We start from the raw sequence: 26,926 nt of genomic DNA, 5'->3' as shown, positions 1-26,926 counted from the left end.
TGGACTCCCACATGGCTGACAGCGGTTCAAGTCCCAGACCTGGCAGCTAGAAACTCCCTCCAGGCTTGTGTGTGTGCATGCCCCAAATCCTGAGAAGGGATTATGATGTGGCCATGCTCTCTGGAAGGTGATTTCTCACTTTCTGTCTCTCTCTGTCCCTCTGGTGAGTGCACACGCCTTATAGCAAAAATCTATAAGTAAATACTACATCTCTTTGACTTTAAACAATATCTTGGACTAGAGTGAGAGGATTATGGATTGGAGGGAGTAGAGTAGGTGCTGGGAAACTGGCTCTAAGGTTGTTTAGTTGATGTTAAGTTGATCAAAGAATACCATTGTCAAACTTAATACCATAACAAAGACATTATTGACCCATCTTCTTCTCATCTCTCTTTTCTTTATTGTCATGAAAAAAACTAATGATAAAAATTTCTGCAATCCTTTTGATGCTTAAAGCAAAACACATTGTGTCTCTTACTTTGCCCCCTTCCCAAACACATATTCAGAATCTCCGTCTTCCCTCTCTCATTCTTTCTCTTTTTTCCTTTCTTCTTCTTTCTTTTTTAAAGTTTCTTTGTTTTTAAGAATTATTTATTTAATTTCATTTATTATTATTATTTATTTTTAGTTTGCTATACACTACATGTTCTCATGAGAGAGGGAGGAGATGAGAAAGCAAGCCACCAGGTCTAGGACTCAACCACAGTCAGCCATGTGGAAATCCAGCACATCAGCCATCACTCCACCTGCTGTCCCCGAGTTTCTTTCTTTCTTGAGGGGAAGAAAAAACACCTAGGGGACCAGCAGGTGGCATGGTGATTAAGGCGCTGGACACTCCTGCATGGCCAACCATGGTTTGAGTCCCAGACCTGGTGGTTTGCTTTTTCACTTTCTCTCTCTCTCTGGCTGATCAAACAGGAAAGTCATAATAATAAATAAAGTTAAGTAAAATAATTAAAAAGAAAAAAACACCCCAAACAGGGTCTCAAGCCACAGTCCTCTCCTCAGCCTTCCTAAGCCAGCCAAGGTCGTCGTAGGTACATGTACTCCCTGTGTGTACAAGTCAACCCGGTACCAAACTGCAATTTCCATTGTGGCTTCCAGTATAGAAAAGCATGCTCCCCTTACACCAATGCAGCTGGGTCAACCTCTTTTCCTTAAATGTATACTTCACTTTTTTTTTTTTTTCATTAAAACGGGCATATATCTGACATCAGCCTGGGAAAATCAGTGCAGCTGGTTTTGTGAACCTGTTTAGGCATCATTTTATCTTATTTTATTTCATTATTTTTTTGAGAGTTTTTTGCTATAGGGCACATGTGCTCGCCAGACAGACAGAGAGAGACAGAGAGACAGAAAGCGAGAAATCACCCCCCAGGGGGCATGACCACGCTGCAATCCCTTCTCCTCCATTCTCCTCTCAGGATCTTGGGCATGCACACACATGCGCCCGGCGTGAGGTTAAGCCACCGCGTCTGGGACTCAAATCGCGGCTGACTACGTGGGAGTCCAGCGATATAGGCCATGTGCATAAAGAGAACGCTGATCCCTTCTGGGGTAGAATGGGGACAAGCAAGATTAAAGGAAGTCTTCCTTTGACTTAAACATCTGCAGGATGATGAAAGACCTGATCGTTTCCTTTTCTGGTGATTTCATCTTAGAAACATTAGAAAGCAGCACATTATGGTTTAGAATTCATTTAAATTAATTTGAAATCATCATGTAGCAAACTGATTTGTTTTTCTTTAACATCCTCTTTCTATTTTGGTACCAAACTGAAGCTGAACACCACAGTTACTTCACTTTCTGAGAAAAATGTATCACTTTTAGTGTTGTTATGATACACCTATCAATTTGGTTTTCATTCATTCTTCTGTTGGGAGGGAGAAAAGACTTTTTCCTCTAGCAACCTATGTTCTGTGATGGGGTCCTGCGAATTAACTGACAAAAGGTGAGTTAACATGAGAATACTAAGAGTTTATTCATCTTGTCAATGTTACATCAATGAAAGAGACTTAACACACAAAGAAGTGGCTCCTCAAACAGCTAGAGTTATACTTTTATATATCATCTTAATAAGGGGGATAGGACTTAAAGAGGAGATGGTGAGAAACTGGTAAGAAACAGGCAGAAACGAGTGGAACGTAGAGAAGGTTTAGCTTATTTATTTTAAAGATTTATTGATTGATTGATTTAATTCCATTTGTTGTTGTTATTATTATTTTAATTTGACCAGATAGAGACAGAGAGAGTGAGAAAAGGAAAGAGAGAAAGCAAGCTACCAGGTCCGGGACTCAAACTTCGCTTGGCCATGTTGGAGTCCATCGCCTTTAACCACAATGCTACCTGCTGGCCTCAGGTTGAGTTTACTTAATTTCTTAACCACGTATGAGTTGTCCATCTCTTTTTTGGCTATAAACCACCTGGAGAGATTTATGGCAGATGTATTTTTTGGAGGCTTCGCTTAAGTCAGCAAAAATTTACATAGGTTTTTTTCTTTTCTTGTTCAGATATATTCAGCTTAAGTTAATCTTCATCCCCATTTGTAGATCCAAGTGGATCCTATTAATTCACTCAACAACTATTTATGAGACACCTACTGTGTGTTAGGTATTACTGTAGGTACTGGGGATATAGCAGAGAACAAAATAAAGAAAACTCCCTGCCCTCATCGAGCTAACATTCTAATCAGAGAGAGACTATAAAAAAAAGTAAAATACTGGGTTGTTGGAAAAGTCATGAAATATTTGTCTATGTTTTCTATGTAAAATTGCGCCATGACTTTTCTGACAACCCAACATATAGTATGGTATACACAATACTTCCAAAAGTTTGTGGAGGCACTAGCAGATAGCGTAATGGCTATGTCGCTAGACTCCCATGTGATTGACTGTAGTTTGAGTCCTGGACCCGGTGGTTTAAAACTTATGCTGGATGCGTGGCTGTGCATGCCCAAGATCCTGAGAGGAGAATGGAGGAGAAGGGATTGCAGCGTGGCCATCCCCCCTGGGGGGTGATTTCTCACTTTCTGTCTCTCGATCTCTCTCTTTCTTTCTGGTAAACACACATGTCCTATAGCAAAAACCTCTCCAAAAAAAAAGAAAAAAGTTTGTGGAAAAGTGGAATGAAAGTACAAGTTTATTTTGGTGCAAAAAAAGGTATGAATAGTTTTTTTATAGTGTACATTTTCCATAAACTTTTTGAAGACCCTTCTTATAGCAATCTGTGTTAAGGAGAAAAAAAAAAAAGAAAAAACAGCAAGGAAGGGTTTAAGGAAAGGTTTAAGAAGCTATAGTGTAACAGGGTGTGCAGTTTTAGATCAGGAAACCAGAGAGGCGTGTTAAGAAGGTGATATTTGAGTCAAGATCTGAGGGAGGAGAGATCTATCTATCATACTAATTTGAGCCTGCAGGGCTTTTGGCATTCTATTAATGTTATTAGCAGTTATTAATGTTTGGGGCATTAATATATTAAGAAGGCAGTACAGACTGGAAACTAACAAAGCTGCCATGTGAGTCTGGGCGGTGACCTCTCACCTAATGTAATTCAGTCTCAGAGGAAGGTGCATGGCTTATTGGGGGTTGTCTCACTGTCCGTCCCTCAACCGGTCAAGGACTAGGCGAATTACTGCTTTCTTGTCTGGCTTTGTCAATATTGTCTTCCTCCACCCATTCTCTTTCCAGCACCAGTTGAGACTGTTCTGGGCAGACAACAAAAAATAGATGATATTAGAAGATAATTCTCATCGTTGCTTTGAAATGCAATTGTTGTCTCCCCTAGCAACAGCCTGATCTGCTAACCTATTGCCATAGAAAGAGAATGAAAAATATGTAAGCAGTGTCCTCTTACCCTCTATTTTTATTTGTTTATTTTTTAGAGAGATTTTTGGTATAGGGTGTATGTGCTCGCCAGAGAGACAGAAAGCAAGAAGTCACCCCCCCAGTGGGGATGGCCATGCCACAACCCCTTTTTCTCCTCCACTCTCCTCTTAGGATTTTGGGCACACATGCACACACGCATGGCATGAGTTTTAAGCCACTGGATCCAGGACTCAAACTACAGTTGCCTACGTGGGAGTCCATGACATAACCATTATGCCATCTGCTGGTCCCTTACTTTCTATTTTTAAAAAATCTTCCTTTCTTCTCTTGTTTCCCATATTTGTCATTCAGCAAGCTCTGCCTTCTTTGGTCCTGGGCTCAGGCTTCGTTCTACTTTTTCTGTCCATCACACAGATAGTTCCATATGCTTGTACCCAGACTCTTTCAGCTTCCCTTCATACCTGCCTTTTTAGTTTATGTCTTTATCTTATAAGAATAGAAAGAGGAGGGGCTGGATGGTGGTGTGGTGGTAAAAGGGGACACTTTGTGAGGCTGACCCATGTGGCTTCGAAGATTCTGGGTTTGGGCTCGGGGAGTCCTGCCTGAGTATGCTGGGCACACCCACGGACAGGGTCTGGCTGAGGCCAGGGGTGGATCATGGCATCAATGCCCTGTTGGGAGTACTGTCTCTCTGTCTCTGTACCTCTCTCTGTTTTTCACTCGTGGAATGAATGAATTAATCAATCCATCAAAAATTTTAAAATAGGGGAACCAGCAGTTAGCGTAATGGCTATGTCGCTGGACTCCCACGTAGTCGACCGAAGTTCGTGTCCCGGACCCGGTGGCTTAAAACTCACGCCGGGCGCGTGTGCGTGCGTGCCCAAGATCCCGAGAGGAGAATGGAGGAGAAGGGATTGCGGCGTGACCATCCCCCCTGGGGGGTGATTTCTCGCTTTCTGTCTCTATGTCTCTCTCTGTCTGTCTGGCGAGCGCACGCGCCCTACAGTGAAAATCTCTCCAAAAAAAAAAAAAATTAAAATAGTAGTAATTACCCATTGAGGTATTTTTATTTATATCACAGTCTTAAGAAAAGTCCTTTGATTTTTACTGTGACCATTTTGTTCACTAAGAATCAGCTTCTATACCAAATAAATAAATAAATAAATAAATAAATAAATAAATAACAAGCCTTTTGGGGCCGGCTAGCAGGTGGCATGGTGTTTGGGGGGCTGGACTCCCACATGGCCTACGGTGGTTTGAGTCCTGGACTTGGCAGCTTACTTTCTCACTTTACCTTTCTCTCTCTCTCTCCTTCTCTCTATCTCTCTGTTTCTCTCTGATCAAATTAAAAATAATAATACCAAATAAAATTAAATAGATCATTCTTTAAGATAAATAAATAAGTAAACTTTTGGGGCCAGCAGATGATGTAGTGGTTGAGGTGCTAGATCCCCTGTGGCTGACCACACAGTTCAAGTCCCAGACTTGGAGGCATGGGAAATGTGCTGGGTACATACGTGTAGGTCCAAAATTCTGAAGAAGGAGGAATGGAGAAGTAATTGCAGCATGACCATGTTCCATGGACTGAGTGCTTTGTCACTTTCCCTCTCTCTTGCTCTCACCTCTCTCCCTCTGTTTCCAGCGAGTACACACACCCTCTGACAAAACAAAAAAAGTACTGATGGGGCCAGCAGATAGTGAGGTGGTTAAGGCGCTGGACTCCCACATGGCCAACCACCGTTTGATTCCTGGACCTGGTGGCTTGCTTTTTCACTTTCTCTCTCTCTCTGGTGACCACACATGCCTCCAAACAAATTTAAAATAATAATAATAAATAAAATTGAATATATAATTCTTTTAAAAAAAGAAACTACTTATCTACCACAAGCCAGATGTTGTTAAGACTAGGCACAGAGAAACTGAAGATGAAGCCCTAATTCTCAAAGAGCTCTGAGTCCAGATAAGAGTGCATATAAGTGGGCAAAACAAAGCAGAGTCATAAATTGTGAAGAAAACATGCAGATGGCTGTGGAAGCACATCAGACCAGAGCCCAACTCTGTTTTAGAGGGTCAGGGGGCCAGTTCAGAAGAGCTTCCTGAAGCTTAGTTTGGAAGCCAAAGGTGGAATTATCTAGTGTAGAAAAAGCAATGTGTGGCCCAGCCCTGCGGCTTAGGTGTTATGTGAACCAGATCCCACATGGCAAACCACGATTTGAATCCCAGCCTGGAGGCTTTAAAAACTTCCCTTGAAAATGTGCATGCATGCTCCAAATCCAACAGGGTGGAGAAATGGAGGAGAAGGGATTGTGGTGTGACCATGCCCCATTGGGGAATGCTTTCCCCCTTTCTCTCCCAGTTTCTTTTTCTCAGTTTCTGTCTCTCTGTGGTGAGTGCACACAACCTCTCACAATTACAAAAAGAAAAAGCAGCATGTATAATGACACAAAGATCTGGAGAACCTCTCTGAGAGTTCCCCAGAAAGAGGAGACTGATTAGAGAGAAAGTTGTTATTCTAATCTGTTATGTTGCTAATAAGAGACAATACCCAAGTAGGTGATTTCTAGGGATAAAGGCTTATTCAGCTCACAGTATGGGGGTGCAAGGTCTAAGAAATGCACCTGATGCATGTCTTCTGGCTACATTACAGCATGGTGGAAGACAGAAGCATGTGCCTCTGTGTCTGTGTATCCGTTTCTGGTCTCAGTCCCTCTCCATATAAACCACTGGTATTAGGTCATGGGGGCCCTGACTAATGACCCCAAATCCTAAACTCCTCCCTAAGTCCTCAACTTTCAACACTACAATCAGGTTATGTTTTCACCCTCTTAATGCCATCACAACCAAATCTCAGCACATGAATTTTGAGAATAGACTCAAACCATAGCAGTTGAACACAGAGGCAATGACAAGGTCCCGAAGGGCATTTACACTGAAGAATGTGGATTTTATCCCAGATGCAATGAAGAGCCAGTAAAGCAAAGGCAGTGGTACTGACATAGAAAGCTCACTTTGGAACTTTGGATTTTGGAGAGTTCACTGTCAATTTAAAGGAGAATGCACTCCAGAACAGAGCAACAAGAGCAGCCAGGCAAGGGAGGCAAGGAGGGCTATTAAGATTCTATAGGTTTAGTGTACAAGAAAAGCCTGATCTGAGACAAAAGCAAGAGGATAAAAAGGTGAAATGGGTCTGTGAGATTTTAAAGACAAAGCACTTGGTAGTGTGTGGCTGCCACTTTGCCCTAGGGAGAAAGAGAAAGTAAAGACTGGAGTTCAAGAGAGTGATGGCTCCCAGATGTCCCCTTGAAAAGGCGAGTGGATGTTCAATGGGTATTGATAATATGCAGGAACTTCTTTTTATTTATTTTTTTCTTTTTAGCTTGCTATAGGGCATGTGTCCCTGCAGAAGAGAGACAGACTGGGAGAGAAAAAGAGAAACAGAAATACAGTCCCTTCTCCATTCTCTTCTCAAGACTTTGAGCTGCACACACATGCATTTGGGTGTTTCTCAAGCCGCCAGGTTCAGGACTTGAACCTGCAGTTGGCCATTTGGGATCCAGCTGCTTTAACAACTCTGTGCCACCTATCTGCCCTAATATGTGGGAATATCTTCGTAATACTGGTGTACTATAAATAAAACAGAACTCATATTCACCTTCTAGGCTTTTATGCTATATGAGGGTTTTCCTACAGCATTGGTAGTAAAAGAATACAAAATCTGGGCTTTTATGAGCTGGTTTTAAACCACATCTCTGACCTATTTTTACTGGAAAAGATATTTACGTTCATTTGTAAATTGGGGATAATCAGAGGCCTTCCCTACTACAATACAGGTTTATTATGACAAATGAGGTAGGTTAAGTGAAAGTTCGTGGAGTTTCTTCTTTTAAATGATAAAGTATTGTATGAATGTAAGGTGGTGACAGTTCTAAGTTAAGGGCATAGGTTTCTATTCCTTTGAGAGGGCATACTGGCAAAGTTGAGTTTCTTGCCCTGCTGCCTGCTGGCCTGGGTCCCTACTGGAAGAGTTCCAGCATGCAAGGTACAGCATTGCAGGAAAGTCTGACCACAGGAATTGGGTGTGGAGACCTGGGCCCCTTTAGGTGGCATGGTTTGGACTCTGCTTACTGTCTCTTTGTTTTAGCTGCAGACTTTAGGCCAGTTTTAGCTCCAAGTCTGGGCAAATTGCTAAATGATCCCTGTTGCCTATTCTCTCACCTTGAAAACCTGCCCAGTCATCTGCTCTGAACTAGGAATGTCTTCAGCTTTACCATAGGCCGCCAGTTGAGGAGTATTTGCTAGTGTCTCATGGGTACCTTGCAATGGATACTCATTGCTGCCCCCAGGGGAGTGGACACCTCTCTTTTCAGGCCTTGACCTCTATCCCGAAACAGACAAGAATCTATCATAGGGAGGTAGGTCATTGCTCCCTCCAGCCCGGACATGGTACGGGCATAATTTTTCCCAGAAAATACCACCTGACTGCCTTCTACTGGGGCTTGATAACCTGTTGGAAACAAATAAACTGAAGCTGGTGACAAGATGCTCCACATCACCTCATCCTCTCAGGTCAAACACAGTCACTCCAGAGAGTTTGTGGAGTGATCTGGAAGGCAACCTTTGTAGGTCTTTTGTCCTTTTTATCTCTGCTTCTCTTTATGATCTGCTCTTTGGCTTTCCTATTTGGTAGTTCCCCTGTATAGCATCTGACTGTGAATTTATTTTTATTTTTCTTATTTAGGGCTCAGTTTCTAAAAGTTATATTTGATTCTTTCTCAGATTCGTCTGATCTTTTTTAGAATGTCTTATCCTTTTCTCACTTTTAAAAAAAATTCCTATTTTATATCTTTATGTTAAATGTATGCATCTTACAGCTTCTGTTTTATTTTATGAAGTTTTAAGGATTGAGAATTGTCATATCTGCTTTCAGCGATGAATTTTTCCTTACGTATTTAAAATTTTTGGATTGCGAGCTACATTTCAGTAGTATATTATCATTACGAATCCTGCATAGCCAGTGTGAGGGGGTGTCCCTTTAAAGTGATTTTCTTTGTTTCCACCAGATATGCCAGGAATATTCCAGGATAAAGAACAATTATAAGTAAGCATAAACTTGAACTCCAAACATAAGGATCAGCTATAGTTGAAATCACTGGAAGAAGACTTGCTTTTGCCCAGTTTGGAGCTCAGTCTAATACAGACTTGACTGTTTAACTTTATGATATCATTTCTTTAGAATTCATTGAAAATTTTTGTGGCCTAATATGTGACCATGGTAATATGTGTTTTATATATGTATGAAAGGAATTTATTTGGCGGTATAGAACTATCTCCATATGTTATAACAAACCAGTTAAGTGTGCCACTAAGGTCTTGGTTTTAAATTTGTCTACTAGATATCTCCATTTCTAAAGGAGCTCTGTTAAAACCTGTTGTGGTTGGGCCACCTGGGTAGCTGAATCCATATGGCTGACTACATGGTTCAGGTCCTGGACTCAGCAGCTTGGAAAACACACTGGGTGCATGTGTGTGCATGCCCAAAGTCCTGAGAGGAAAATGAAGGAGAAAGGATTGCAGCGTGGTCATCTTCCCTGAGAGATGCTTTTACTTCTCTCTCTCTCTCTATCTCTCTGTCCTCTCTGGCAAGTACACATGACCCATAGCAAATTACAAAAAACAACAACAAACTATGTGATTTATATTTTTCTATTTTTTTGTAACTTTTATCAGCTCTGCTTTATATATTTCAGAGCTCTTTTGTTTTGTTGTTTAATTTTTTCCCCTTTATTCATAATAAAGTATATGGATGTGTGTACATGAGAGAGAGAGAGAGGGAGGGAGAGAGAGAAGCAGTCTCCATTAAGTCTTGTCATACTACAATCCCCTGCCTCCAGTCCTCCAGGCTGTCGGGTCTTGGGCATAGCATGTGGTGTCCAGCATGTTTCTGACTGACCAGGCCAGGAGTATAAACCATGGTTACCATATGGGATCCAGCTTCTCTTGAACAGTGCATTACCACTGCACCACAGAGCTGGCCCTCAGAGCTATGTTTTCAATGAGGCATAAAATTTTATGATCACAGGGCAGTAGGTGGCATGGTGATTAAGACACTGGATTCCCATGTGACTAACTACAGTTTGAGCCTTGGACCAAGTGGCTTGAAAATCAGGCCAAGGTACATGTGTGTGTGTGTGTACCCAAAATCCCAAGAGGAGAGTGGAGGAGAAGGGATTGTGGCATGGCCATCCCCTGGTGTGTGTGTGGGGGGGAGGGATTTTTCACTTTTTTTCCCTCTGTCTTCAGTGAGTACACATGCCCTATGGCCAAAAAAAAAAAAAAAAGAAATCATAATCGCTGTCCTCTTGGTGGATTGCTCATCAATATTAATGTTAAATTGACTGGCTTATAAATGTTAGAAATCCATTTTTAACTTGGGCTTTTCTCTTTATTCTAATTATATTCCAGTGAACAATAGACAAAAGGAAGGGTTTGTTCTTAAGTTCCCCGCTGCTGGTCTGTGGTTTTACACCAGGTTTCTACAGGGACGCGGCTTGATCATTCAATGGCCTTAAATCCTGCAGTGCCAATGCGAGACAAAGGATGTGCCTTCCTGGACTATGCCTCTAGGTCTGAGGAGGTCTCTACTACATTCTTTCTGAATCCTTATTACTTGATTCAGTTTTTCCTATTTCTTTGATATACTTGACAGGCTGGGATTTAGGGCTGTAGATATTTCCCTCATATATCAGAGATCAATTTTTTTTCCCCTCTTTTTCAGCCTTTTTTAAACATTTTTAGGTTTTGGGGAACTGGAAGGGTGAAGAAAAAATAATCCTTACTTCATTGTCATTGACAACTAAGACCTCCTTGTTTACTTCTTACCCAAAGACTTTCCGTGTTTTACTTTCCTGGCAGAGTATGAAATACTTTGACAGTATCAACAAGCTGAAAGACAATAGGAATGCTAATTAGATCTGATGGATATCAACAGATGTTGATGCCCATTGCCCACCGGGATGAGTGAGAAACACGCGGAGTGGGTTAATGAATCCAAGTGGGCCCTGGAGAAGCACTTTCGTGGATTTAATGACGTATCCCCACTGTATTCCTAGCAGTGTGAGAATGTGAATACATGCCCTGCTTTATGTTAAGAATGTCGATTTTTAGATTCTTGAAGCCACTTCTTAGAACTTCATGTTATTTTACTCGTTAAAGCTATCTGAAAAAATAAGGGGAAAAAAACGCTTCCAGGAAAAGAAAAATTGATGTTTTTAATATGAATTGCAAGTAACATTTCAATCCTCTCTTCCATGTTTCCTTTTGTAGTATGACTATGAATATGATGAAAATGGTGACAGAGTCGTCCTAGGAAAAGGCACATACGGGATAGTCTACGCGGGTCGAGACTTGAGCAACCAAGTCAGAATTGCTATTAAAGAAATCCCAGAGAGAGATAGCAGGTATAGTCATTGTGGCTAATTAACACTGTTTTCTAAAGTACCTTGTGGAGTCTATAGCATTTTGTAAAATACTTGGTGATGTTCTAACTAATGAAACTGTGTCTGAAGACTCTATTGGGTTCATGAGCTTCCTCTAAAGTTAGCTGCTAAATTTCAGTGATTCAGGTGCAAGACTCTGGTGTGGGAGAACTGGACTTTCAAAGACTGGAAAACAAATGTTCCGTGTGTGTTGGGCTCAGGTTATGTCTAATAGAGGTGGGTTTACTGTATGGGTTGATGGGGAAAGAGCACAAGCAGAAATGGTTTGAACCAGAGGTTCCCACTTCCATTCTGAACATGCAGAGCCAGGAGGAGGTTGTTCCTTTCTGCCAAGTGGGAAGCTGGACAAATCATAGCTCTTCTTGGGTCTACTGGTGAAATGGGATCTCAGAGTGGCCCCTAGAATTGTAGTGAAAGGCGAATACAGAGATTCATAACTTAGGAGCAAAAAGCTCCAAGGGAGCCAGTGTTGGGGTAGGAAAACCTGGGCTGTAACTGACCAGTTGCTGGAGGCTCAGTGTAGAAATGTCTGCAAGTTAAAAACTCCTTGGAGACCTAGTCATCCAGAGGAGCTCCCCGATATCTTTGGAAATTTTACCTCCTAGAGCACAACCAGGTTTTCACAGCATCAGAGAACAGTCCCTTTGTGCTTTTGGCATGGGGAAAGGAGAAGTAACTAAACCCCGGGTTTCCACCCTAGGGTAGTCTCCCTCAGGTAGTCCCCATGACAGTGATGTAACCCATCCACCCAGCTTTTCAGGCAAAACCTCAGAATTTATTTGGATTCTTCCCTTTCCTTGCACTCGCCCTCTATGCCATCTATGGACGTCACACTGTTGTCTCAGCCTCTGTAATATATTCTGAGGCCTGGTGCTCTTTCCCAGCACCATGGCTATAACTCTAGCCCAACTCTTCAGGCCTCTCTCTAGGACTACTTAATAGTTTCGGCAACCACCTCCTAACTAGTCTTCACAGTCACTCTCTCCTCAGCCGCTCGTCCATCCTTCCTCAGAGAAGCCACAGAGATCTTTCTGAAGTTCAGATCATATCTTGGGGTGATAACAATGTGTCAGTGAAGGTTCATCATTTGTAATAAATGTTCCACTCTGGTGCGGAATGCTGATAATGGGGATGCTGAGCATGTGTGGGAGCAGGGGATACATAGGAATTCTCTGGACCTTTTGTTTAATTTTGTTGTGAACCTAAAACTTCTCCAAAAAATTCATTAAAAAAAGAAATTACATCATGATACTACTACCTAAAACCCATCATGGATTCTTGTTGAAACCCAGAACACTTACTTTGAACCACAAAGTTCCTGTAGGTGATCTGCCTCCTCTGTGACCTCACCTCCACTGAGCCACACTGGTTCTCTTTGTCCATCAGGCACAACACAGATCTTGGCAAGATCGCCTCATTTTCATCAATTAGGCCTCAATTCAAATGCCAAGTCCCCTGAGAGGCCTTCACTGACTACCCCAAGCTGAAAAAGATACCCCCTCCTATCCAATCACTTTCCCAGGCCCCAGCTCGACATCCTTAGGGTTTCCTTTATAGCTGGTCACTCTGGCTCCAGCCTCCATATCTATCTGTGTTCCGAAAGAAAAAGAAAACCGAGCTTCCTGAAATTGCCCAGTATACTTTCACCTCTGTTTCACCAGCCAAAAAATGCTAACCCTACCTATAAAGGAGGTTAGGAGTCTATGGCGTTTTAAGTGGGCATTTGTTTGTCCAAATCAAATCATAGAAAGAGAAAAGAACAGATATTAGGTAAACAAACAATGATTGCTGTCTGTCACTTTATTTTTTAAATGTTTTATTTGCCGGAGGGCACTTGCACTTGTTAGAGACGGAAAGGGAGAGGAAGAAAGCATCCCTCTATGACTGGACAGCATCATGCTACAATCTTTTTTCCTCTGTTTATCCATCCTATCAGGATTTGGAGCATACATGTACACATGCCCGGTGTGCCAGGGCTGGGATTTGAACCACAGTCAGCCATGTGGGATCTGCTCCTTTAACTACCAGACTGTGGGCCAGCCTACATAGTTTTCAGTTTTGTATTTTTTATGGTATTGGTTCAGAGTTTCCTCTCGGTTAATTCATGAGACCTGCCTGTGAATGCTTATGAGACTGTGAAAGAAATTACTCATTAAAATGCTTTAGTAATAAAAAAAGCTATAGTAATTAATAATTTTATATATATATCTATATATCTATATCTATATTGTATTAAAATTTTGGTTAAATATTTGTATAGGTTCTTGAGTAGTATTACATGTAGTCGACTTCGAAACAATATAAAATATAAAGAGGTAAGTCGTCACTATCAAATTGCTGCAGCCACATTCACTAACCTTTAGCTATATCCCTTTCCCTCCCATGTCTAATGGATTTAAGTAGACACTTGGAAGAAAATGACTTTTAAAATCACCATGTAGTTAGAGTTTATTCAAATGCCTCTGTACACACACACAGAGCACGTCAACACTAACACAATGTTTTCAGCTCCCTTTCTGTCACAAGGCAGTTAGTAAATCCGGGTTGTTTGTAAACAAGGGCTTGTATGACAAGCCTGTTCCTAGAACAGCTGGTTTAGGGCAACTTCTTGTTAACCATACAAAGAGATTAGAAAAGTCTATCATAAGATTATTGTGAATACACAGCAAACAAAGGTATTTGCATCTATGTGCCCTGGAGAATTTTGGATGTTCATTTAAAAAGATAGCAGTTACAAAGGATAATTGCTAAAGTAGTATGATGGATGTAAATAATGCAAGATCCAGCATATGTGAAACTAGCGTCTGTAAAGAAGAATCATAACAACCAAAACAGTTTCTTCTGTTTCCCTCACATTCTGAAAATGCTTTGTTGGAGAATCAGATGGTATAAGAAAAAGGTGGTAGATATAAGTATTCTCCCATAAGCAAAGAAATATGATTTTATTATAATGCCCATAGACAAGCATTGTTTATTGACCTAAACAAATTATCATTTTATCCTTATTTGGGTGCTGGAGTTTTGGTAAGTGAAAATCCTAGGTATTTGTAACATTTTTCATATTGAAGAAGAATACTGTCCTTAGCTAGTTTGGACTCCAACTAGTATTGTAAATTTTGAGCTATCCTTGGTTTAAATAATGAGCTGTGAATATTTCCTTCTCTGTGATTTTAAATTTAAGCCTTGAGGCCAGCAGGTGGCATGGTGGTTAAGGTACTAGACTCCCACATGGCCAACTGCAGTTCAAGTCCCAGACTTGGTAGCTTGCTTTATCATTTTCCTGCTCTCTCTTTGTGTCTTTCTCTGGTGACCACACATGCTCTATAGTAAACTTAATAATAATAATAAATTAAATTGATTTTAAAACTTAAAGCCCTTATAGATTGCTTTCATACTGAGTTGGTTGCTTGTTTCAGATTATTCAACTATTTTATTTTGATCACCTGACTGTAGAATAGGCACAGTATTTGTCACTAATACATACCAAGAGTGATCCTGAACTAGTGTCACAGTGTTTTTAACCTCTATGGAAGACGTAAGTTGTAAATGTGTTCATAGTTGAAAGTCTCTATACCTAAGTATCAGTATGAAGATTAGTAATATTATATATTGATATTCCTTATACTATCTCATTCAAACAACTGCTAATTGCTGTATCTAACTCATGTAACTGATATACTGTTAAAGGGTTCGTTTTATTACCTGCCCATTATAGTTCCTAGAGCAATTCTAAAGGAAAATGAGCAATAAATAGGTAATACAAGTATGTTTGTTGTTATTGTTGGTTGATTTCATTGAGTAATATTATACAGATTATAAAAGTTTATTTTAATTAAATGAATTCACATTTTGCAAATTGGTAATGGCTTTAACTTTAGCGCTTATGTGGAATGCTTTATGAAGATAGTATGAAATAATACCAACTAGTTCTGATATTTGTTATTGGCATTTTTAAAAATCCATTTTGCTTATATGAATTTGTCATTGTAAGATCTCAGCATTTTCTACCTATAGGACTAAAGTAAGTGTGAGGCCTCAGGTTTGCATTTTAGTGCCTTTCACACCGGTGGCTTCCATTATACAAATGAGTTTCTCAAAGCTATTTCCTAATTTTTGCTTTTTATCATTGCTAACTCCCTACCACATTTAGCTTGTTAAATATATTTATGAAAGGTCATTCATTTTAATGGAGCTCCTGCACTAGGTCCCAACAGACCAACCCAAATGGAATCACATGTGCTCAGGTTCCACATGACTGGACCAAAACTAATCTGTTTACTTGTAAGATCTGACCTTCCTAGAAATCAGGAGAGAGATGAGAGCCACACTCCCAAACCGGTCAGTTTTCTTAAAAACAAAACAAAACAAAACAAAACAGGAAACTCAGAGCAACCAGTCAAAAGGGGCCCAGTCAACCTGAGCTGGCAAGATAAGGAATTCCTCCCTGCTTTAACCCACACAAAGAAAGTAACCTGATGTTAACCAATCTGTTTTTTTGCACTATGCTGTTTCCTGTTTCTGCTCAAAACTGCAAAATTCGACTGTTCTACCACACCCAGTGGAGCTCCTGTCTACTTTGACTGGATGCTGCCTAGTTAATGAATCACAAATAAAAGCCAATTAGATCTTTAAAACTCGAATTTGTTGACATTTTGTTCTTTGACAAGCTGTACAATAATTATATTAAAGCTACATTGAGTTCAGGATTAAGAGTCTATAGGCTTGGGGCTGGCAGGTGGCGTGGTAGTTAGGGTGACTGGACTCCCACATGGCTGACTATGGTTTGAGCCCCGGACCTGGCAGTTTGCATTCTCACTTTCCTTCTCTCTCTGGCACTCTCTGGTCAACTTTAATAAAATAAAATAAATAATGACAATGAATAAAATTAAATAAAATAATTCCAAAAAAAAAAAATCTATAGGCTTGGATTCAGCAGGTAGCGTGGTAGTTGATGTGCTGGACTCCCGCATGGCTGACGATAGTTGAGTCCCGGACTGGCACCTTGCTTCTCGCTTACCCCCTGTCCCCCATCTCTATCTAGGGAGCGCATGTGCCCTGTCAAAAATTAAATAATACTAAATAAAATTAAAAATAAATTTAAAAAAAGAATCCATAGGCTTTACGGTACTTTAAATAATCATCAAAAGTTGGCTCTGTTTTAGAAATATTAAATACTCTTGTAATTTGATGAAGCAACATACACCAAGTACATGATTTTGAAGTCCAGTTTAAAGTTTATCTTTCAAAGTGGAGGCTTGGTGAGGATGGGATGAAAAGCATGATATATTGTAATGGAACTGAGGGACACAATAAGGTGAAGGGATTTTGAGAGAAGGAACTCAAAGAGACTTGGGATATAAATGGTTTTTTTGTTTCTTATTGATGGGCCTCTCAGGAAGTTCTGGCATGAATATTAAGTTAGTTGCAGCTTTTTTTCTTCCTCAGCAAGGGTCTTCTGGAATACTAAAGTTATGTTGATGAGGCTAGTGGAATAAAAGTCATGTTAATATGAACAGTAAGTTATATAGATGATTTATATTTGCTTGAATTCAAATATTAGCTCTCTCACTTACGAGCTTTGTGATCTTGGGCAAATTAGTCATCCTCTCTGTGAATCAATTTTCTCATCTGTAAAATGGGCATCCTAATTAGTACTTTCTCATGGAGTTGTTGGGAAAAATGAATTGCCAAATAAAAATTTGAAGAGGTAAGTTGTTTGGGACTAAGCTTCTGCTCTAGACCCCAACTAACCAGACCAAAATGGAGTCTCTCATGCTAAAACATCACATCATCAACCTGAAACTTTAAGGAAACATTCCCAAAACAAACCAGTTTTTCCAGAAAACAGGAGATTCCAGTCTACCCAAGTCCATGCTATAAGGAAGTAAAACACATACATTTTGTGGTTTTCTCTGGAATGCGCTACTGAAATAGCTCTAAGTGCTACCTGAACTCATTGTGCTTTTTGCTTTATGAACATCCTTATCACCCAGATGCTGTCATTCCTCCTTTAACTTCCAGACTCACTTAAGATTAAGCAAAGTGACTCTAGGTGACCATGGAGTCATTCTGCTGCCCTTATCACAGAATTTAAACCAGTCACTGTTATACAAGGCTTGTTGCTGTTCTCCTGTTCCATTAGCAACTTTTGCCTTTTGAAAATCATCCTGAAATCTGTAACAAATAAATTGGCACACTTTATCTGAGGCAACTTGTATTTTATGGTGTCCAGGCAATTGCCCCATCCTGCCTCAGCAGGTTTATTTTATTTTATTTTTGAGATAGAGTTTTGCTATAGGACACAGGCGCTCACCAGAGAGACAGAGAATGAAAGTGAGAAGTCAGACCCCAGAGGGGATGGCCATGCCGCAATTCCTTCTCCTCCAATCTCCTCTTGAGATTTTGGAAACAAGTTAATAGAGCTAATGCATACAAAGTGCTTACAGCAGTGCATGACATGTCTCCCCTCAGGTCCTGCCACAACTTCAACTTCACAGAACTTATTTTATGAGAAATAAGGCTGTAGATGGTCATTTTGATTTTATGTCGGGACATATATTTAGCTGACATTTACAATTGGTATTGCTTAGATTTACTCACTAAAGTCTATCCACATAATTAGCTCATTGACCTTTGCATGTCTTTTAGATACTCTCAGCCCCTACATGAAGAAATAGCATTGCATAAGCATCTGAAGCACAAAAATATTGTCCAGTATCTGGGCTCTTTCAGTGAGAATGGTTTCATTAAAATCTTCATGGAGCAGGTCCCAGGAGGTAAGACACACGTTTCTTTGATAAGTATAAATTTCTAGGGCTTGAAGAGGAGTAGAATTGTAGAGATCTTAATTTGTCTAAGCCAAAAGAAAAATTAGAAATGTTAACATTATCTTGCAGTTTGCTAGGAGATAATAGATAATATTAACATTTTTTTAAGTCAATCATAACGACTTAGATTACGGTTAGCAATTGTGTTTCCCTTTTGCATAGACTGTATTTGGTAATGAGCATCTTTCTGTTTTGTTTTATCATGCTACAATCTTTTTTCCTCTGTTTATCCATCCTATCAGGATTTGGAGCATACATGTACACATGCCCGGTGTGCCAGGGCTGGGATTTGAACCACAGTCAGCCATGTGGGATCTGCTCCTTTAACTACCAGACTGTGGGCCAGCCTACATAGTTTTCAGTTTTGTATTTTTTATGGTATTGGTTCAGAGTTTCCTCTCGGTTAATTCATGAGACCTGCCTGTGAATGCTTATGAGACTGTGAAAGAAATTACTCATTAAAATGCTTTAGTAATAAAAAAAGCTATAGTAATTAATAATTTTATATATATATCTATATATCTATATCTATATTGTATTAAAATTTTGGTTAAATATTTGTATAGGTTCTTGAGTAGTATTACATGTAGTCGACTTCGAAACAATATAAAATATAAAGAGGTAAGTCGTCACTATCAAATTGCTGCAGCCACATTCACTAACCTTTAGCTATATCCCTTTCCCTCCCATGTCTAATGGATTTAAGTAGACACTTGGAAGAAAATGACTTTTAAAATCACCATGTAGTTAGAGTTTATTCAAATGCCTCTGTACACACACACAGAGCACGTCAACACTAACACAATGTTTTCAGCTCCCTTTCTGTCACAAGGCAGTTAGTAAATCCGGGTTGTTTGTAAACAAGGGCTTGTATGACAAGCCTGTTCCTAGAACAGCTGGTTTAGGGCAACTTCTTGTTAACCATACAAAGAGATTAGAAAAGTCTATCATAAGATTATTGTGAATACACAGCAAACAAAGGTATTTGCATCTATGTGCCCTGGAGAATTTTGGATGTTCATTTAAAAAGATAGCAGTTACAAAGGATAATTGCTAAAGTAGTATGATGGATGTAAATAATGCAAGATCCAGCATATGTGAAACTAGCGTCTGTAAAGAAGAATCATAACAACCAAAACAGTTTCTTCTGTTTCCCTCACATTCTGAAAATGCTTTGTTGGAGAATCAGATGGTATAAGAAAAAGGTGGTAGATATAAGTATTCTCCCATAAGCAAAGAAATATGATTTTATTATAATGCCCATAGACAAGCATTGTTTATTGACCTAAACAAATTATCATTTTATCCTTATTTGGGTGCTGGAGTTTTGGTAAGTGAAAATCCTAGGTATTTGTAACATTTTTCATATTGAAGAAGAATACTGTCCTTAGCTAGTTTGGACTCCAACTAGTATTGTAAATTTTGAGCTATCCTTGGTTTAAATAATGAGCTGTGAATATTTCCTTCTCTGTGATTTTAAATTTAAGCCTTGAGGCCAGCAGGTGGCATGGTGGTTAAGGTACTAGACTCCCACATGGCCAACTGCAGTTCAAGTCCCAGACTTGGTAGCTTGCTTTATCATTTTCCTGCTCTCTCTTTGTGTCTTTCTCTGGTGACCACACATGCTCTATAGTAAACTTAATAATAATAATAAATTAAATTGATTTTAAAACTTAAAGCCCTTATAGATTGCTTTCATACTGAGTTGGTTGCTTGTTTCAGATTATTCAACTATTTTATTTTGATCACCTGACTGTAGAATAGGCACAGTATTTGTCACTAATACATACCAAGAGTGATCCTGAACTAGTGTCACAGTGTTTTTAACCTCTATGGAAGACGTAAGTTGTAAATGTGTTCATAGTTGAAAGTCTCTATACCTAAGTATCAGTATGAAGATTAGTAATATTATATATTGATATTCCTTATACTATCTCATTCAAACAACTGCTAATTGCTGTATCTAACTCATGTAACTGATATACTGTTAAAGGGTTCGTTTTATTACCTGCCCATTATAGTTCCTAGAGCAATTCTAAAGGAAAATGAGCAATAAATAGGTAATACAAGTATGTTTGTTGTTATTGTTGGTTGATTTCATTGAGTAATATTATACAGATTATAAAAGTTTATTTTAATTAAATGAATTCACATTTTGCAAATTGGTAATGGCTTTAACTTTAGCGCTTATGTGGAATGCTTTATGAAGATAGTATGAAATAATACCAACTAGTTCTGATATTTGTTATTGGCATTTTTAAAAATCCATTTTGCTTATATGAATTTGTCATTGTAAGATCTCAGCATTTTCTACCTATAGGACTAAAGTAAGTGTGAGGCCTCAGGTTTGCATTTTAGTGCCTTTCACACCGGTGGCTTCCATTATACAAATGAGTTTCTCAAAGCTATTTCCTAATTTTTGCTTTTTATCATTGCTAACTCCCTACCACATTTAGCTTGTTAAATATATTTATGAAAGGTCATTCATTTTAATGGAGCTCCTGCACTAGGTCCCAACAGACCAACCCAAATGGAATCACATGTGCTCAGGTTCCACATGACTGGACCAAAACTAATCTGTTTACTTGTAAGATCTGACCTTCCTAGAAATCAGGAGAGAGATGAGAGCCACACTCCCAAACCGGTCAGTTTTCTTAAAAACAAAACAAAACAAAACAAAACAGGAAACTCAGAGCAACCAGTCAAAAGGGGCCCAGTCAACCTGAGCTGGCAAGATAAGGAATTCCTCCCTGCTTTAACCCACACAAAGAAAGTAACCTGATGTTAACCAATCTGTTTTTTTGCACTATGCTGTTTCCTGTTTCTGCTCAAAACTGCAAAATTCGACTGTTCTACCACACCCAGTGGAGCTCCTGTCTACTTTGACTGGATGCTGCCTAGTTAATGAATCACAAATAAAAGCCAATTAGATCTTTAAAACTCGAATTTGTTGACATTTTGTTCTTTGACAAGCTGTACAATAATTATATTAAAGCTACATTGAGTTCAGGATTAAGAGTCTATAGGCTTGGGGCTGGCAGGTGGCGTGGTAGTTAGGGTGACTGGACTCCCACATGGCTGACTATGGTTTGAGCCCCGGACCTGGCAGTTTGCATTCTCACTTTCCTTCTCTCTCTGGCACTCTCTGGTCAACTTTAATAAAATAAAATAAATAATGACAATGAATAAAATTAAATAAAATAATTCCAAAAAAAAAAAATCTATAGGCTTGGATTCAGCAGGTAGCGTGGTAGTTGATGTGCTGGACTCCCGCATGGCTGACGATAGTTGAGTCCCGGACTGGCACCTTGCTTCTCGCTTACCCCCTGTCCCCCATCTCTATCTAGGGAGCGCATGTGCCCTGTCAAAAATTAAATAATACTAAATAAAATTAAAAATAAATTTAAAAAAAGAATCCATAGGCTTTACGGTACTTTAAATAATCATCAAAAGTTGGCTCTGTTTTAGAAATATTAAATACTCTTGTAATTTGATGAAGCAACATACACCAAGTACATGATTTTGAAGTCCAGTTTAAAGTTTATCTTTCAAAGTGGAGGCTTGGTGAGGATGGGATGAAAAGCATGATATATTGTAATGGAACTGAGGGACACAATAAGGTGAAGGGATTTTGAGAGAAGGAACTCAAAGAGACTTGGGATATAAATGGTTTTTTTGTTTCTTATTGATGGGCCTCTCAGGAAGTTCTGGCATGAATATTAAGTTAGTTGCAGCTTTTTTTCTTCCTCAGCAAGGGTCTTCTGGAATACTAAAGTTATGTTGATGAGGCTAGTGGAATAAAAGTCATGTTAATATGAACAGTAAGTTATATAGATGATTTATATTTGCTTGAATTCAAATATTAGCTCTCTCACTTACGAGCTTTGTGATCTTGGGCAAATTAGTCATCCTCTCTGTGAATCAATTTTCTCATCTGTAAAATGGGCATCCTAATTAGTACTTTCTCATGGAGTTGTTGGGAAAAATGAATTGCCAAATAAAAATTTGAAGAGGTAAGTTGTTTGGGACTAAGCTTCTGCTCTAGACCCCAACTAACCAGACCAAAATGGAGTCTCTCATGCTAAAACATCACATCATCAACCTGAAACTTTAAGGAAACATTCCCAAAACAAACCAGTTTTTCCAGAAAACAGGAGATTCCAGTCTACCCAAGTCCATGCTATAAGGAAGTAAAACACATACATTTTGTGGTTTTCTCTGGAATGCGCTACTGAAATAGCTCTAAGTGCTACCTGAACTCATTGTGCTTTTTGCTTTATGAACATCCTTATCACCCAGATGCTGTCATTCCTCCTTTAACTTCCAGACTCACTTAAGATTAAGCAAAGTGACTCTAGGTGACCATGGAGTCATTCTGCTGCCCTTATCACAGAATTTAAACCAGTCACTGTTATACAAGGCTTGTTGCTGTTCTCCTGTTCCATTAGCAACTTTTGCCTTTTGAAAATCATCCTGAAATCTGTAACAAATAAATTGGCACACTTTATCTGAGGCAACTTGTATTTTATGGTGTCCAGGCAATTGCCCCATCCTGCCTCAGCAGGTTTATTTTATTTTATTTTTGAGATAGAGTTTTGCTATAGGACACAGGCGCTCACCAGAGAGACAGAGAATGAAAGTGAGAAGTCAGACCCCAGAGGGGATGGCCATGCCGCAATTCCTTCTCCTCCAATCTCCTCTTGAGATTTTGGAAACAAGTTAATAGAGCTAATGCATACAAAGTGCTTACAGCAGTGCATGACATGTCTCCCCTCAGGTCCTGCCACAACTTCAACTTCACAGAACTTATTTTATGAGAAATAAGGCTGTAGATGGTCATTTTGATTTTATGTCGGGACATATATTTAGCTGACATTTACAATTGGTATTGCTTAGATTTACTCACTAAAGTCTATCCACATAATTAGCTCATTGACCTTTGCATGTCTTTTAGATACTCTCAGCCCCTACATGAAGAAATAGCATTGCATAAGCATCTGAAGCACAAAAATATTGTCCAGTATCTGGGCTCTTTCAGTGAGAATGGTTTCATTAAAATCTTCATGGAGCAGGTCCCAGGAGGTAAGACACACGTTTCTTTGATAAGTATAAATTTCTAGGGCTTGAAGAGGAGTAGAATTGTAGAGATCTTAATTTGTCTAAGCCAAAAGAAAAATTAGAAATGTTAACATTATCTTGCAGTTTGCTAGGAGATAATAGATAATATTAACATTTTTTTAAGTCAATCATAACGACTTAGATTACGGTTAGCAATTGTGTTTCCCTTTTGCATAGACTGTATTTGGTAATGAGCATCTTTCTGTTTTGTTTTGTCTTGTTTTGTTTATGGATAGAGACATAGGGGGAGGGAGAGAAAGTGAAAGCAGCCCCCCAGGGGATGACCATGCCACAGTCCCTTCTCTATTCTCCTCTCAGGATTTGGGGCATGCAAGCACATGTGCTGGCCTGTTTTCCAAATCTGCGGGTCCAGGACCCGAACTACGTAGCTGCCCATGGGATCCAGCCATCTTAACCACCATGCCACCAGCTGGCTCAATAAACATAATTATAGTAGGGATATTTTCATATTCATGTTTGAACCCAAGTCCCTTATAGTCCCTGGATCACCATGATGAACCAGTGAATGTTGTCTTCAGTTACTGTTAAATTATTAATACTATTTAAGGAGCTCATTTTGATAAGGTTGTATCTACTTCTTTGCTCTACAGGAAGTCTTTCTGCTCTTCTGCGTTCCAAATGGGGCCCGTTAAAAGACAATGAGCAAACGATTGGCTTTTATACAAAGCAAATACTGGAAGGATTAAAATACCTCCATGATAATCAGATAGTGCACCGTGATATAAAGGTAGGATGCACATTGATTCATTTTTATGAGTTGTTGCTGGGCAATCGTTTTGTTTGCCAAACCATTATTATATTATATTAAATTATATTGTATTATGTTAGGAGAACTACTTTAGAATGGTGAATAAGTAAATCTTAGAAACAATAGAAATATAAAATGTACATGCTACCTTGAAACAGTTATTTATGAAGGAATAAACTCCTTAACCATTTTATTGGGTCGTTGGAAAAGTCGTGATCGATTTTTCCATGCTTCCATGGAAAAATGCTTCATGACTTTTCCACTGACCCAATAGATCACCAAGACTATGTTTCCACTACTTAATACTTTTTAGAAGTTCTGTGGGGTGGGGGTGTAACAGTATAAAGTTAAATGGGACAGGATCCCTGCTCCTGAGAAGTTTACTCCTGAAGCTGGTTAATCTTTAGCTCCTGAGGCTGGTTAATCTTTGTATGCTTACCCATAGAAGCTACTTAATATTTATTGAATCAGTGGATGAGTGGATGGAGGGGGAAAAAAAATAAAGTCTTGTCATTGGATGGGAGAGTGGTGAGCTGCATTGTGAAGTCCTTGGTTCTTTGGGTCCAGATCACTAAAATTAGAGACCTGTCCCTAGGTGCAGAATAAAGCCACAACCATAGTAAAAGTAGGTAGAAGAGAGAATTTAATAGGAAAGAAAGATTTTAGAAAAGTGCACCCAAAAGACTCTTGGACAGGCAGGTTGCCAGGTGGCAACTGCATTTGGAACTGGTTAAGTGTTATTTTTATTACCAGAGGTGATCCTGAATATGTAACGGTGGGAGGTCTGTCACACTATTTATGTCCTTTGTTTGAAATTCTTGGGCTTTCTCCTGCACTTGTGCATGTCTCTCACAGGTGAAGAATTTGAGGAATTTGGTTACCTAATTGCACATGCCCAGTGTGAGCCAGAATGTTTAATTAGGATAGGCTGCCCAATTAGTTTATCACCCCAGTGGTAATCAGGATGTTGACCAAAATGTTTGGTTGGGTCTTTTTGTATTCAGGAGGGATGATAAGGGAGAAATTTACAGTCATCCCTGTATGTCTTCCTCAGGTACTAAGGAAGGAAAATGGTATTTGCCTCGCTTTCCTGGCGCCAGGGGCTAGGTGGAAAGAAGGCAACTCACGGAGGGTCTGGTTCTAACTCCTGATAAACTGTGATTGATGTGACATGTGTCCTTCTGCAATTCTCTTAGGGCTACCCACTTACGACTAACTGCCTATCACAGTCCCTCTTTCTTACAAGTATCGCATAGTCATGGATTGAACGAAAATGATAACCTACAGATTCTCTAAAATAAACTAAAATAATTTTAGTTTGTCTTTCAAAACAGAAAATTCCAAACTAATAAGCTTATGGCAAAGATTGCACTATTGAAAGTAAGTTATTATTACCCTAAAATCAACCTGTTGCATTTGGATTGATCAAAAGTAGTACAGTTTCTTCACTAGGTGGAAACACATTTTAACATCTCTTGTGAGAAGGGCAGGTTTTTGTTTATTTGGTTTGGTTTTGCCAGAGAGCATGTGTACTTGTAAGAAATAGAGAGAGAGAAAAAAAAGAGGAGAGAGGGGAAAAGAGAAAGTGCCCTCCAATGGGGTGTGGTCACATCACAATCCATTCTCTACTTCTTCATCCTGTAGAGATTTTGGGGTAGGCACTTGCATGTGCCCGGCATGTTTATCAAACTATTGGGCAAGATTGAAACTGTGGTCAGACACATGGATCCCGCTCCCTTAACCACTAGGGTATAGAACTGGCCCAGGGGAGGCAGGTTCTTTTATACCTAATTCAAATGAGAAAAGAGCATTTCCAAAGGAATCCATTTTTTGTAGAACACACACACACACACACACAATAAGCAAATACATAGTCACATAATGTTACCAAACTCAAACCAAGCTTACTAGCCTGAGGACTACAGACCAAAGGTAGACACGAGGTGTGATGAAGGGAAGTTAAGCTTTATTGTTGTGTGTTAAGGACTGCAGGCAGTTGGACCAGCAGTTAGCGTAATGGCTATGTCGCTGACTCCCATATAGTCAACCGTGGTTCGAATCCTGGACCCGACAGCTTAAACTCACACCGGGCACATGTGCGTGTATGCCCAAGATCCCAGAGGAGGATGTAGGAGAAGGGATTGAGCGTGGCCATGCCCCCCTTGGGAGTGATTTCTCTCTTTCTATCTCTCTGTCTTTCTCTGTCTTTGTGGTGAGCACAAGCGCCCTATAGCAAAAAACTCTCCAAAAAAAAAAATAAATAAATAAAATAAAGGACACCAGGCAGTTTTTCCTACTGAAAGGCCTTTCCCTAGGGCATCCCCTGTGTGCATCTTTAAGGGCAAAATTAACCGTAAGGGTCAAGCAGATAATCACTTCAATGATTGGCTTAGCTGAAGTGAACATCTTGTGTGCTTTCTTGATTGGTGGGGCCTTAGATAATCAGTTTCTCTTCTGGCATTCATCAGGTTTCTGGTGCCATTCAGCCTGGGGTCTTATGTGCTGACAACCAGCAGTTTCCCTCCTACAAAATATCTTAACAATTTAAGTAAAAACCTATTATTCCTTTAAGAGGGAGCTTTGGAAATCTTATGGCCCTGATTCTGTTACTTAACTAGCACAACCAATGTCCGGAGTCTTTACTCTTACTTTTGAGTCATTAAAAATCTAAATAAACTTTGCATTCCAAGCCACTTAGAAAGACACTGTGCTTTTAGTGTAATCATTATTAATTTTCAGTTTGGGGGATTTCCATTTTTTCCCTCAACACAAGGAGAATCTGGGGGCCTAGCCCTTCCTAGGGGATCGCTTGCTTGGTTTCAAAAATTAAAAGGTAAATAAGTAAAAAGAAGGAGACAAAGGAGAATCAACATGGAGGATCACATTTGTGCTAGG

The 26,926-nt window shown here is 39.5% G+C and overlaps 1 protein-coding gene across 1 annotated transcript in view; it reads left to right on the top strand.

The window, feature by feature from the left end:
• The window catches only part of MAP3K5 (mitogen-activated protein kinase kinase kinase 5), a gene marked incomplete at its 5' end in the record, with an annotated part of 263,294 nt that overhangs the window by 172,395 nt on the left and 63,973 nt on the right, over positions 1–26,926 (top strand). Inside the window, 3 exons of the mRNA XM_027770250.1 lie at positions 11,145–11,278; positions 17,966–18,093; positions 23,874–24,010. Of these exons, the coding sequence (XP_027626051.1) occupies positions 11,145–11,278; positions 17,966–18,093; positions 23,874–24,010 (399 nt within the window). The remainder of the gene's footprint in view (positions 1–11,144; positions 11,279–17,965; positions 18,094–23,873; positions 24,011–26,926) is intronic.

The sequence above is a fragment of the Tupaia chinensis genome, unplaced genomic scaffold (genome assembly GCF_000334495.1).
Source record: "Tupaia chinensis unplaced genomic scaffold, TupChi_1.0 Scaffold000117_2, whole genome shotgun sequence".
Classification (NCBI taxonomy): domain Eukaryota; kingdom Metazoa; phylum Chordata; class Mammalia; order Scandentia; family Tupaiidae; genus Tupaia; species Tupaia belangeri.
The sequence above is the reverse complement of the archived record's forward strand: the minus strand, read 5'-3'. Positions and strand labels throughout refer to the sequence as shown.